At 37.9% G+C, this 14,277-nt stretch overlaps 1 protein-coding gene across 1 annotated transcript; it reads right to left on the bottom strand.

The window, feature by feature from the left end:
• Positions 1 to 171: 171 nt before the first annotated feature.
• cass4 (Cas scaffold protein family member 4) lies at positions 172 to 14,224 on the bottom strand. Its single transcript, XM_056734468.1, has 7 exons — positions 14,043 to 14,224; positions 5,525 to 5,932; positions 4,385 to 4,462; positions 4,147 to 4,263; positions 2,288 to 3,547; positions 2,069 to 2,155; positions 172 to 1,910 (listed from the first exon to the last, which is right to left on the bottom strand). The coding sequence occupies exons 1-7, from the start codon at positions 14,046 to 14,048 to the stop codon at positions 1,512 to 1,514; spliced, it is 2,355 nt and encodes a 784-aa protein (XP_056590446.1). The 5' UTR covers positions 14,049 to 14,224; the 3' UTR covers positions 172 to 1,511.
• Between the last annotated feature and the right edge of the window lie 53 nt (positions 14,225 to 14,277).

The raw sequence follows: 14,277 nt of genomic DNA, 5'->3' as shown, positions 1-14,277 counted from the left end.
GCAGGGCGCGTGCAGTCACACCGAAGGAGGAGTCTGGAGTTTAGTGGGCGCGGCTCGGAGAACTGTTGCATTCGGTCCAGTTTACTAACGAAACTTGCTCAATGAACATTATTATTTTCTCAGTATATGTTTCTCAGTATATAATCCACGTATTACTTATTTCTTCAACCGCGTAAAGTATTAGGCTATTGTTTAACTAATGCTTACGTTTTTTGTTAGGCTCTGTGGTCCAAGCAGTACATGAGTTGCGATAACTGTGATACTTTCGATTGTATAAATATTCTAGTTATGCTGCTATTCATTAGCTATAGTAGGCGATTTATTATCTTTTTTAATACTTTAAATTTCACGACGTTTTATGTCCATAATAATGCATGGTTTAGAAAAATTAAATTTAAAAAAAATATTTAATTTATTTAATAAATATCGAATCTGTCTCAGCAAATAAGTAGTGCTGATCGAAGTTGCAAAACTAGATGTTTTTCCATGGTTTAATAGATAGAGGGCGCCAATGCCCTATTTATATTTGTGAAATAAAGCAGACCATCATTAACTTACACATTTTTATGTGAAAATAGACATTGGATTTAAGGTTGGCCTATATATTTTATCAGAATTTGTTTTCCCTAACGGATGCAAGACCTTTGTGTTGCAGACGTAATGCTGTATTGAGCTACAGGTAGAAACCCAAAGATGTAACAATAACGTTTTCGAGTCCAAACATAACTAACCTGATTATTTGTTAAGGACACATTTGTAAAATAATTTACAATAGTCGATGTAGAACACTAGGCCTCAACAATTTAGCTAAATTTAAACTCGGAATTATATATCATACAAACGAAATTGCATGTAGGTAACACTTTATTTGTGTCGACAAGATAAATTTCCCTGTTAAAACCCCCCAAGATATTGCATTCTCACAGTATGTGAGAGACAATATTGAAAAACAAAGAAACAAGGTTGGAAAGCATATTCAAAAAGTTGTATTCAAAGTTGTATGCAGAGAAAATATTTACAGTTTGTTCAAAACACTGATTCTTAAATTATTGTACAAAAATGTAACACAGAGTAATCAACAAACATTTTTCCTAACTCTTTTAGCCTACTAAAAATTATTACCAAGAAGTTTTTACAGTGTTGGGCATCATAAAAGTGCAATTTCTGCTTAAATCGTTTAAAGTCTGAGGTTTGGCTGGGCAAGTACATTGTACACTTATAAGACAAATAGATGCAAGTGTTTAACTATATATTTAACGTCTACACATCAATGACTAGGTATCACTAACTGTTATGTCATCATCCGTCATAATAAATTATAATTATAAGTGGTCCTTTTATTACTTTTAAAATGGCCTCATCTTGCAGACTAATACTATAAAATGAAAACTAATACATTTTGTGGGGTGTAAGGATGGCTGGTATAGATTTGCATACAAACCTAAAAGATTCTGATATTTCGCATATATACATCCCACCTCCCTAAGATAAAAACAATACAGTACGACTGCTTAGACATCCATTGACATTCTGAAGTGCTGTGCCCTTTGTGCCAGCTCCTTGGCCGTGTCCTGGGCCTCCTGGAGAGCAGTCCTGTCTGGGAACTCCAAAGCTGCTTTCTTGGTGACCATGGCTAGTTGCTTGAGATGGGCACATAGCTGATTGCTCATAGACAACATTTCCCGGCTGGCCTCTCTGCCTTTAGCATCACTACATAGTGAGTTCACAAGTCTTTGGCCCACCATGATAACCAGCTTGCTGTGGGATATAAACTTTTCAGGGGGCTCGCCATCATTTAGACTACTTAAAAATACATTGATCGCCTTCTGAATGGCTCCGAAATACAGTCTGCAGTGGTCAGAGATTGAAGGCTTCTTTGATGTTTGGGGTGGACTGCAGGGGCTTGGGGACTGCGAGTAAGAAAGATATATGGTCAGCTGGAGGGTCAAAAACAATATAAACTCTTCCACAATAATGCAAGCTGTACACTGGAGTTTAACAGAAAGAGTCAATTTGGTATCAAGGTCACATTTTTTTCATCTACATTGCTTTGAGGAATATAAATTACCTGTTTTTTCGAGGTATCAACATTTTTCTTTTGTTTAAAGCTGCCTTTTGACATTTTTGGTAGTTGGTCAAAATTTTCCGTCTTCGTCTGTTGAAAAGCAACAACAATGGTTAAAATGTTATAAATAGATCAAAACTATTGTTATTAGTAGTAGTAGAAGTGGTACTAGCATAATTAATAGAACTGGTATAAAAGGATGTCAAGGTGTGATTTGACTACCTGAAGTTGTACGTAGTCACTATCATCTATTCCTGAGTCTACTGTTGTTTCACATTTGCTTGAAATTTTCTTTTGAGGAAAGCCAGTCTGTTCCATCATATCCAGCTCCTTCACAGGAGTTCTGAAAAGAAGCTTCCCGTTCGCGTTCAGGATGGACACCAGCCTCTTCACGTCCTCGGGTACAGTGCGAGTCACCATAACAAACCGCTCCAAGTGATCAGGTGTCTGTGAATGCCCACCATCCTGAGTCAGCGCCTCCAGGAGCCAGTCCGTATCTCGCAGCGCATCTGCAGCCTGCTGCAGGATCAAACCCGAGTCTTCAACGATGGACAGCTGCTTCAGAAGCCTCGTCTGCAGGTTGTAATCCGTTAATCTTTGTGCGTTGCCTCTGACGTCCAAGGCGAAGTTTATGAAGCAGGTGATGGAGTCCGTCACTTCTTCGGTAGCCAGGCGGATCTGTTGAAGGTGCTGACCGAGGTGCTCCTTGATTCTCCATTGGCTGCTGACGAACAACATCAGCTTGGGTACAGACCGACACACGGCGTCCTGTAACTCGAGCAGCCGTTGGCCAACTTCCTCTTGGGAAAGCGTAACCTCACGGATGGGCTCGGGCTCGGGGGAACTGAGAAGGAAGGAGTCACAGGAGCTTCTTGAGGAGCTGGATGCCGTGGAGGAGGTGGATACTGTTGAGCTTCTCTGGTTGTCTTTGCTATCATCATCATCTCTTCTCACAGGCAGCCTAGGCAAAGTCTGATTCCTTGAGCGCCAAGATTGAACCTTTTGACATGTGGGTTTGGTTCTACTCCTGAATCCTTCTAGGGTTTCATAGCTGCTGTTAGAGTCTTTTTCAGGAACGCTGTGCTGTTTTGGTAATACAGGGGTCTCTGTTCGTTTGATGCAAGGTGGGACATCGTAGATGCTTGAATTAGTCTCTACAATAGTCTGCACAGCACTGCTTGGTCTGGGAATATCATAGAGGGGCTGGGTAAGAGTGTCTTTACTTTTAGGCCAAACACGAGTTGGCAAAACATCGTAAAGTGGCTTGTTCGAGTTCAAAGTTTTGGGTGGCATTGTTTCGTAATGACCTGGTTCAGCACCTTGATTTTGCATGAAGACTGGCACGTCATAAATCCACTCTGACTTTGGAGGTTTTGGCATGGTACTATAACCAATTTGATGTTTTTGACTGTCCTCACTGATGGAAGGCAATAGTATGTCATAATTGGGGTCTTCGGAAGCCAGTGATGCTGCTTTGCAGGCCTACACAAAGAAAGCAAAATGGATTTGAATGGTCACTTACAAATATTTCAGAAATTACTTTCTGCATTAGTGTTTTCATAACTATGCAAAAAAATTTATTTTTGAGTTTTTCTAACTTTATTATTTATTGGTTAATGTTTAGGTCAAATTATTATTTTGTGTAAACATTCGATAAATTTTTTGTCCCATGCAAATTCTAAATAAAAATGTTTTTTATTTTCAGAACATTGAAATGGGACAAATTTGCCAATGTAACAAAAAGATGAAATCTTTGAAATCCTGAATACTGCTTAATAAAGCAAGTTCATATTTGTGTATAAACAACATAATACTAATATTTCACATGTTCTTAGAATGATACAACAAATGATATACTGTATTATGGTGTTTATTACGCAACTTTAATGCATCTTTGCATTGTCTTAGTTTTTATTGAAATTCAACTAATGGACACCATACATGTAGAAATGCTGATAAAATAAAAACTGGAGTGATATCTTAATATTTTCCACTTCTGTAGTGTAAATATTCAATTAAACTTGTAAGCTCAATAATGACATCAAATAAAGATCATTAACAAGATATATACACTGGCTTACATTCTGGTTGGTTGCATAGGTGCATCTCTTGCTCTGTAGCGTGTTATATCTCGTAGGAATTTCTGTGGTAGATATCAAAGAGGACTTCCTTTGCAAAGATTGTTGCAATGTTGATGGCTTTAAACGAAAAAAAGTCACACAGTTTATCACGTTTATTATTATCCATTGATTATTTTAGAAACTGACAGTTGTCTGATGATCTACTAACCAAAAATGACAAAACCTCAAAATGACTTACTGTAAACATGGTTTTTCTTCTAACCAGGCTTGGAACATCATATATATCTGCACCAGTTCTGAAGTTAGTCGTTGAGGCCTGCACAGAGTAAAACTGTAACTCTTAAGTATAACCCTCTCCCCAAATAACAGGTAAACACTCTTTGGAGCCAATGTTATGTGGCCCCCTTAGCAAAGAGACAGGACCCTTAAAATGCTGTGCACATTACAGTAAGTGTAACCTGTTAACCTACTTCTATAATTGAAGCCATGCAACACTTAAACTAGTGGAGGATGACTGTAAAGGTAAACATCCATCCCTGAAGCAGAAGGGGAAATAGGCCACATGTGAACACACTGTTGTCGTCTGCCCTATAACCACAGTATACAGTAACTTGCATAGACACTTTTATCTCTCTCTCTTTCTGTTCCCTTTCTTTCTATCCTCTCTTTCTCTTCACTCTACTACTTCTGTTTGTAGTTAGTGGTGTCTGAATTCTGTCTTTACTGATCTTTTACAAGCTCATAAAGCCGTGCTACATACCTGTCCCCAGAGACTGAGCACGGCCCTGGTCCCCATCTGTGAACTCTCAGCCAGTCGGGGTTTTCAGGGCATTGCTTGTTAGTTTCCCTGCATCATCTATTAAATCATATATTCTAACCCTACATATTCTAACCCATTTTTTGTAATTAAGTTGTTTATAAACATGGAATTAAATGGGATTTTCAATTAAGTTTTTTGTGCAATAAACACGTTTTTAATGCATAAAAAACAAATCTTTCAAGTCTTGCTGCTTTATGGGAGGTTTGTAATTGATAAACTATTATCAAGCAAAACATTAACTTAACTAAGTATAAGAAGTAGCTTTTTAAACACATATAATGTATATATAGTCCCCTTATGATGGAGATTTTTGCCAAGGAAAGTTTTATTTGATTTTTTACATTTTCACTTTACTTTCACAAAGTCGTACACTTATTTGTACTTATATTAAATAAAATAAAATATTTTAAAAATATAACTTTCATTTAAATACATGATTATTTATAAATTAATTTAATTAATTAAAGTATTAAATATTTAAAATTTAACTTCAAGAGCATTCAGAAAAATAAATAGAAAATAAGAATGAAAAATTTGACTAGAAGTTGAGGTGCTTACGTCACATGGAGAGCCGGTTCCTTCCTGGTCCTCTTGTGGCATGTGCTTATCTGCTGAAGGGATGTGTGGGGAGGACAGCTTATATATCATATTCATATCTTCATAAATGGGATCCACTGGTGATAGACTGGCAGGTTTGGGGGTTTGATAGATATTCTTGTTGCGTTGTTTACTCAAGGGATCCCAGTCAGTACTGAAATGGGGACAAAGTTTTTCACCCTGTGCTAGAGAAAGGAGACCCAGGCGGTTCGCCGGTGCCAGACCCTTACGTCCATGAACAGAACATTTCCACCATCCAGTGCTTCCCACCACGTTTCTTTCAAGGACCATGATGATGTCACCTTTGCAAAAAGCTAGTTCATCTTCGCTTTCAGCCGTGTTGTCAAAGAGCGCTCTGGCAAACAGAGTCTGAAAGAAAACACAAAAGACATTGGAGTGGATGGCGTCAATGACACGTAATAACATTTGAACACATAATGGCTTTGTCACAGGGATAATGGGCCCTTGGGTAGCTAGGCACGACTCCGTAGTGTTTGTGAAAGAACGTCTCCGACTTCATTCCCTGATATCCCTTTGTCTTTAAGTCTGGTGTACATCATGCATTTGTTCACTGTTGTATTTTTACTAAAAGATATCGTTGCTGTACTGTAAATGATTTCACTCTCCTGTTCAATAGTCAAATAATAATGAATAGAAACATTAGGCATAGGCGTATACATGACAAACTGGTTTTCACTTCCTACGACGTTTTCCTTTAGGAAAAGGAAACATCCTCCCCTTTCTTCCCTATACGTCTAAAAAAATTCTAATTTAGAATTTAATTCAGAATGGATTTAGGTTGTTTAGAAGTGGAAACCATTGGGAACAATGAATCCATTCAAATCTGTTTCTAGCAGAACCGTCAACAGCACTTTGAACATCAGTAGATTCCATAGCATATCCGAAGGTTCAATTGTGCATTTGGTTATTTATAAACAGTCCCGCAGACACGCACGAACACCTGCAGCTGCAAATCATACAATAAATGAGAGATCTGATGTCTTAGGCATTCGGAGAGCCCCTCACTCAGCACACAGCACCACACACACGCTTCTAGTATGTGACCACGTCCTTTTAAACCGCGATCCATGTGCTCAGAAATTCCAAAGAGCCAACAGCACACATGCTCTTATAATTCATCACATGCGAGTGGTAGCGTTGAAACACGTAATGAACGAAGCAGTTGTATTTATTATGAACACAAGCTTCTAGCAACCTGGGAACCTCACATGTGAAAATATTAGAGACCGTCAAAGTGTAAAATGTTGATACTTTAAGAACCTCTTTATTTGACTTTTTAAGATGTAGTTTAATGAAAGGATTTAGGTGGACTCTGCAATGTATGACTAAAAATGACTACTTCTAAATAAACCTCCATCATTTCAAAGGTGTATTCTGGTAACTAAATGAAAACATCTGACATGTTACTGTAAACTTGCTGTAAAAATGGTCTTGTCTCTTGGCCTTGTGAACACAATATAATATCTAAATGGACTTTTGTTGTCCCGGGGGGAATTGACATTTTTACATCATCTAAAAGCAGAATAATTCAACTTTCTATGGATGTATGGGTTGATAGGATAAGACAATATCTGGCAGAGATACAACAGTTTAAATCTCTGGAATCTGATGGAGCAAAAAACAAAATATTGAGAAAATTGCCTTTGAAGTTGTTAATCAGAGGTGCTGTAGCAGGCCATCCACTCTCAAAAATATAGTTTTTATATATTTAAGGTAGGAAATTTACAAAATATCTTCATGGAACATGATCTATACTTAATATCCTAATGATTTTTGGCATAACAGAAAAATCAATCATTTTGACCCCTACAATGTATTTTTGTCTTTTACTAAAAATGTTCCCGTGCTACTTAAGACTGGTTTTGTGATCCAGAGTCACATATGATTGTTTTAAGGATATTTATATTTATAAAACTATATTGTGCTCGACAAAATTTGCATTTGGAAGATAAATGCAAACAAAACTCTCTCTATCACCTAAATGCATCAACAATTCTTATCATTCTGCGCTTCGGCTTTAATCTTTAATCAGATTAAAGGCTGTGAGGTAAAGTAAAAGCAGAGGAACCACTTGATATATCTTGCCTTACCTTCCTGTTTCAGTGGAAATGACATCAACGCATCAAACACTTTAGTAGATCTTTTAGTAATATTTATTTTTGTCGTCATTTAAACATGTGTTTTTCCTCTCTGGGTCACAAAAGAGGACATTTTGAGAAGAGGTTTTATGTCCATACAGTGTAAGTCAATGGGGTCCGGTGTTGTTTGGTTATCAACATTTTGTGTTTGGCAGAAGGAAGAAGGTTAAACTGTAAAATAAATGTAAGTAAACAAAGACAGATCTATTTTTGGGTGAACCCTCCCTAAATTGCTTTGTAATAAAAAAGTATTTCTAGCCTCCAGTCCTTCATCAGTGCCATATACATGTTTGTTATGTGTGTGTGCATTTGTGTTCCATGTCTCATCTTAACACTTCCACCACGCATCCTCTTCCCCCACACACCACAGCCTTCCTTCCCTGATCTGAACTCCCTGTTGATAAGAGTCAGACGCGAGCGCTGTCTTAAAATGGCTCGCGTGGACGAATCTTCTGACAAAGCCCTCATTCACTCCTCATGGGCTGACGTAGCTAGCACCTGTTCTGCATGCAAGCCAGTAGATTGCAACCAAATGCAACAGACTGGGTTGTGCACGCTGACCACAACAAACCACAGACCCTCCTACTCCAGCCCACATAAACCAAAGCACAAAGCACAAGGGTAGTGCCAGCATGCTTGTGTTAGCATGGGAAACTTTGCAGCAAAAAACCTATTGTTTTAACGGCAGATGTTATACATGCATGTTTACAAGTAGGGTGTGGTTCCGCTTGCAGAAAATAGCAGTCTGAGATCGCTAGTGGGAACGTTTTCATTACTTTGTGAATTATGTTATTTACAAAACTTGAATAAGTTTCCTCTTTTGCGGTACTAAAAGCAAGCAAGCTAACCCATTTCATTGGGGTTTCAGACTTTTGGGCCCCATATGCCTTCACGAACACAATGTCATGTTGATTTTACCATAAGGGAGTAATGCTTTCAAAGGAATGTGTATTCGTACGACTACGCACGTGTCTTTCGAGGCAAGACTGCTGAGTGTGTACATTTCTGAGTTTTTATTTGGACTGCGCGTGTTGTGAATGTACAGTGTGGAAGGAGGTCAGATTCAGCTGGGATGCCTGCGCACGCCTGCTTGTGCAGATCAGACCCCGACAGGTGGTCTGATCTCTCAACATGCAGCTGTCTCTCTATCTCTCTCTCTCTCTCTCCCTCTCATGAGTGAGTGTTGTTCACGTAGTAAATGAACAGTGTCAGTGAGGGAAAAACTGTATTTGCCAAATTGTGTTTTAATATACATATAAAATCCAGGTTTATAGCATTATTAGTAGCTTAAATGCATTCTTGCACTGAAAAAATGTGCGACTAAGCACAATGAATTTTTAAGAAGATAGTTCGCCCAATAATAATAATTATGTCATAATTTATTGACACTCACTTCGTTTAAACCTGTATTTGTCTATTCTTTTTCTTTGGAACACAAAAGAAGATATTTTGAGAAATGTGGTTTTGTGTCCCTAAGTCAATGGGGTCCTATGTTGTTTGGTTACCAACATTCTACAAAGTATCAGTTTTGTTCTGCAGATGAAATAAAGTTATACATGTTTGGTGAATAAATGATGAAAGGATTATCAGTTTTGGGTGAACTAGCCCTTTTGACACAGATGACCTCTCAATACATCATGTTTCTTTGTATTTTGTATTGTACAATTTTCACTTATGCATTTGGCCGACGCTTTTATCCAAAACATCATAAAGTGCATTTAGTCTATTCATTATTCTTTATACAGAACAAAATCCCAGATTAAAATGTTTCTTCGTGAATCGTTCAGTAAATATTAGCGTTTAGAGTTAACGTGCATTTCTTTTCTCTTACTTTTTTACACGAAACAAAACCTGGGAAACATGGTTAACCTCTCAACCCAAATGTGAAAGCTCATGTGTGAAAGTATAGCCCATCTGGTACAACACCAAACTTAGAAGAAATGTGAGGAATGAGGCAACTTGACAGATACCTGATGCTCGGATATGAGATCTGTTCAGCTTTAGCAGTGTCAAAATCAACATGCTGCAAGGTACCCAAGACTGTTAGGGAGATGGCCCATACAGGAGTAATATTCCATCTTGGAATAATATCCAAACATATTTAAAGTGCACACGCAAGGTCACTGCCAGGCTATGGAAATACGGATCTCTCTTTACAAGGGAAGGAAGCTGCCTTGTTAAGCTCATATATTAGACTTTCCCACACTGTGCATGAGTTCGCTCAGATGTGGGGCATCCGGGACTTAATGCAAATTTTGTATGCAAGGAAAATTCCACTCATTTTCTAATTTCCTTCTTTGGAAAATCTTAATGGTTTAGAAACGTGATTAGTAATGTTGACGTGTGAGTAACTAGAGGTGTCAACAAAATATTTTTAGCGTTATACCACAATAGCAGATTGGCATGCAATGATGATAAACCACAAGTTGATCATGTAAGCAAAAGGTTTCACAAAATACCAAAAAATATTGCGGGCGTGTTAAGGTATGTCAAAGACATTAAAGGTCCAGTGTTTGACATTTAGCGGCATCTAGCGGTGAGGTTGCAAATCTCAACCAACAGCTCACTCCACCCCTTCCACCTACCTTTTGAAGAACTAAGGTGGCTGACATGGAACTAAGATGTCATCACATTTTCACATCTTTGCAGGAGGAGATAACGTATAAAACAAAATCTGTATAGTGCAGTTTGTCCGTTTAGGGCTACTGTAGAAGCAACATGGCAAATTCCATGTAAGGGGTCCCTCGGTGTATGTAAATAGAAATAGCTCATTCTAAGCTAATAAAAACATAACGTTTCATTATGTAAGATCTTTATAAACCTCTGAAGACAGTAATATTATATTGCATCTTTGTCAATAGATTCTCCAAATAATTGCACATTGGACCATTGAGCAATGTTGCCGTGTGTAACCAGATGTGTCAATACCACATTTCAGTAGCATTATACCACAGTAGCAGATTGGCATGCAAAGGTGATAAACTGTGACTTGATCTCGAAAATGATCGGTTTCAGATAATACCACAAAGAACATGTAGGACGTGTACAAATATGTCACGGACTGTTAACAAATTGACGGATTATGAGCTGCCGAAAGACTGAGCTTCTAAAATGTGTTTTCTCATATGAAGGGTTCTTAAGACAGTCTGATAGCAAATTGATTGGTTAATTGCTAAAAGATGTCCTCTACAAGAGTTTTTTCTCTTCTCTCTTTTTTCGCAATTGTGGGGACGATGATAAGAGATAAGATAGAGGTCACTGAACATCACACTTACAACCACTTACAACTGTGAACCATCCGACCTAAACTTCCCTGGTATTTCCTGTGTGACGCTGACTGATATCATTCACAAACTGCATGTTTCTCATAGACTGCTTCCTGGGATCCATCAATTCACATGGCTCTGTCTGTATTTTCTGGGGGAGTATATAAGACTAATAATTTTTGGACATAGTATATGGGTGGTTGAGCTCATTCATCACAAAAGTTCCTTTTTTTTGACAATTGAGTATTTTGAAATAAATGCATAACAGGAAATGTTACACAACGAATATGATAAGATTCAACGAACATAGACTGCAGATAGTAATATGATTATGATCACTTGAAAATAAAGGCAAGTGCTTTGTAAGATGCAATGACTGGACTGTTTTGCTGAGTTTATCTTTTTCTTCTTTCCGGGTTGCATTTATAGTTTGATTTCCTGGACCATTGTTTCTTCTGCTTTTACACATCTACATTCTCACCACATCTGAACCTCTTCCTATAGCAACATATAGCCAATCCACAGTTGTTTTTTGAAGAGCAAGTTGAATGTTTTGAATATTTGTGTTTTGGTGTGAGTAAAATCAGTAAATTGGTCAATGTACATGTTTTGTACTGAGTACTAGTACTAGTACTAGTAATAAATAACTAATGTTATCGGTCATTTTGGATTTTCCCTTCTTTTGTCTATTAATCATATTCAAAATGCGAGTGTAGGGAGGCTGAGAAATAGTAACCATGTAAATGTGAAAGTCTTAAGCCAAAAGGTTGAAGGGGTCATATGGCCTGAATATGTGTTTTTCTGTGTCTTTGGTTCATGTAATAGACACGTAAAATTGCAAAATTTTAGGTGTTGTAACAAAAGATGCATTCTATCTAAAAGTGAATGCTCACCCAGACCTGCCTGAAACACCTCGCGTAACCACACCCCCACAAATCTACGTCAGTCCGTGGTATTATTTGACCCAAATGTAAACGCAACGAAGAAGGGCATTCCTGTCAGCACATTTGCTTTGGAACCTGATGTTCCAAATATGGTAAGAGACATTACATTTCCATCACACGTTTGCAGTATTCGACCAATCACTAGGCACTGGATAACTGGCCAATCATAGCACACCTCGCTTTTAAGATTGTTGATCGTGTTTCAGAGAGGCGGGGCAAAGAGGAGATACAAACATGCACGGTATGTGGAAAATACAGCGTTTTTGAATCGTGTAAACACGTCGCATTACATCTAAAACAAATGATAATATTCTTTTACGCCGTGTTATATGACCCCTTTAAGTAGATGCAGAACTGGCAAGCACTGTGTTAAAGAGTCGACCAGATACTGGCACTGAATTAATTATAATATTATCATATGTATAATGTGAAAATAGTAATAATCACAGTTAATAATATCATATTATTGTCAATGCTGTGTCAAATGTCCCATTGTTTGAAGTTGTGGTTGAGAAACAAAAAAATCCCCTAAAACAATTTATAGCCATTTGTTTAAGCAATATGTCAGAAAGAGGCTGAGTCACATGTAGAGTAAAAGTATCACACATTCAATTTCAGGCCAGATGACACGTCGACCTAGATGTCATGCTGGAAATGTAGGTGGGGAAATGAAGCATCAGATCCGTCTGTGTGGGTGAATTGGCTATTAATGTTGGTTGGGCTACAGATGATTAAAGGGGTCATATGATAGGACTGAATATTATAAATGCTTTAGATTTAATGCAATGTGTATACATGATTTAAGGTTCAAAAACACTGTACATGTTTGTATCTCCTCTTTGCCCCGCTTCTCTGAGACGTGGAGATTTTTTACAAAGCTCATCGCTCTGAAAAGCGAGGTGTTCTATGATTGGCCAGTTAACCAGGGCGTAGTGATTGGTCGACAAGTGTGTGACAGAAAAGTAACGTCTCTTACCATATTTGTAACATCAGGTTCCAAAGCAATTCTACTGACAGGTATGCCCACCTAAGTTGCGTATACATTTGGGCGATCTCATTTACACCTCACTAGGGAATGACAGGGTTTTATCAGTCATTAAAGGCATTGTTCAAAGGCATTGTTCAAAAAAATCCGTCATCATTTATTCACCCTCATATCATTTCAAATGTTTAATGACAAGCTCTTCTGCAGAACACAAAAGAACTTATTTTAAAGAATAATGGGACAACATTGGCCCCCATTGACTTACATCACAAAACCACTAAGACATTTCTCAAAATATCTTCTTCCTGTTTTACTGAAGAGTTGTACATATTTTAAACAACTTGAGGGGGAACAAATTATGACAAATTTTTGGTTTTGGATGAACAATCGCTTTAATTGCAATCTGAAGATTGCAATACGTGCACAATAGTGTACACAGAAGTATAAACACAAAGAATAAAATTAGACACAAATAGAGGGAATCCGGAGCCAGACTTTTCAAATATTTTTAAGGATCAAAATATTTTGATTACTTGATTAATCACTTTTCTCATGATCAATCCAAACACATAATGGCACAAAGTCGCACAATACACGGACACGCTGAAAGTGGTCAAATAAAAAAATGGCCTCAAAACCCCCAAAAAACATACACAACAAGAAAAACAAGGGTTTAGTCTTTTCTTCATTAAAAGTAGTCAAAGTGCTAATGTGCGCCTATAATTCAAGTTTTATATCCTTACACGTTTTGTGTGATGTCTGTTATGTTTCACCCCCAGTTTCAAAGAGAAGCACACTAACAACAGCCATAAAGTTTCATTCTCCTCTCTTTCATTCTAAAGGCGCTGTATCGTGTTACTCTGCACCCTTGGCAAATCTGCAGGTCTATACAAAGCTCGGGGTGTCAGGAGCAGGAATCCGGGGCTGACACTACATCTTAAGTTAAATCCCAGCAGTTGGTGGTCAGCTAGCCCTATAAACAGTTTCTCTTTGAAACAGAGAGCATGCTTTGAGTTCCCGGTCAAAGCTTTTAATCTTATTGGCTATAAAACTCAGGTCTGGGATCTATCAAGTAGACTATTTCTGAAAAGAAAGGATGATTTAGAAATGAATGGAACTACTAACCTCCATCTTTTTAAGATACGAGTCTGATGGCCAAGCTGGTGATAAATCCCATTCAAAAGTTAATGTAGAGTTGACAGACACAGCAGCGCTTGTCTGACAGCATCTGTAAATGCAGCCTTAAGATCTGAGATTGTTGCTCTCTCCAGCACTAGCTCTCACACATATACATTGCCTGAATAAACCCAGTGACCAGACACTTCACAACAAGCGGCGGGGCATGAGGCAAGATGTGTCT

This window comes from Triplophysa dalaica, chromosome 21 (assembly GCF_015846415.1).
Source record: "Triplophysa dalaica isolate WHDGS20190420 chromosome 21, ASM1584641v1, whole genome shotgun sequence".
NCBI classification, from domain to species: Eukaryota; Metazoa; Chordata; class Actinopteri; order Cypriniformes; family Nemacheilidae; genus Triplophysa; species Triplophysa dalaica.
This window is presented reverse-complemented; position numbering and strand designations above follow the sequence as displayed.

Coding starts and splice junctions, on each gene's coding strand:
- cass4 (XM_056734468.1), bottom strand. Junction 4,463..5,524: donor GAACCGGCTCTCCATGTGAC/GTAAGCACCTCA, acceptor TACTCTGTGCAG/GCCTCAACGACTAACTTCAG. Junction 4,264..4,384: donor GAAGAAAAACCATGTTTACA/GTAAGTCATTTT, acceptor TTTCGTTTAAAG/CCATCAACATTGCAACAATC.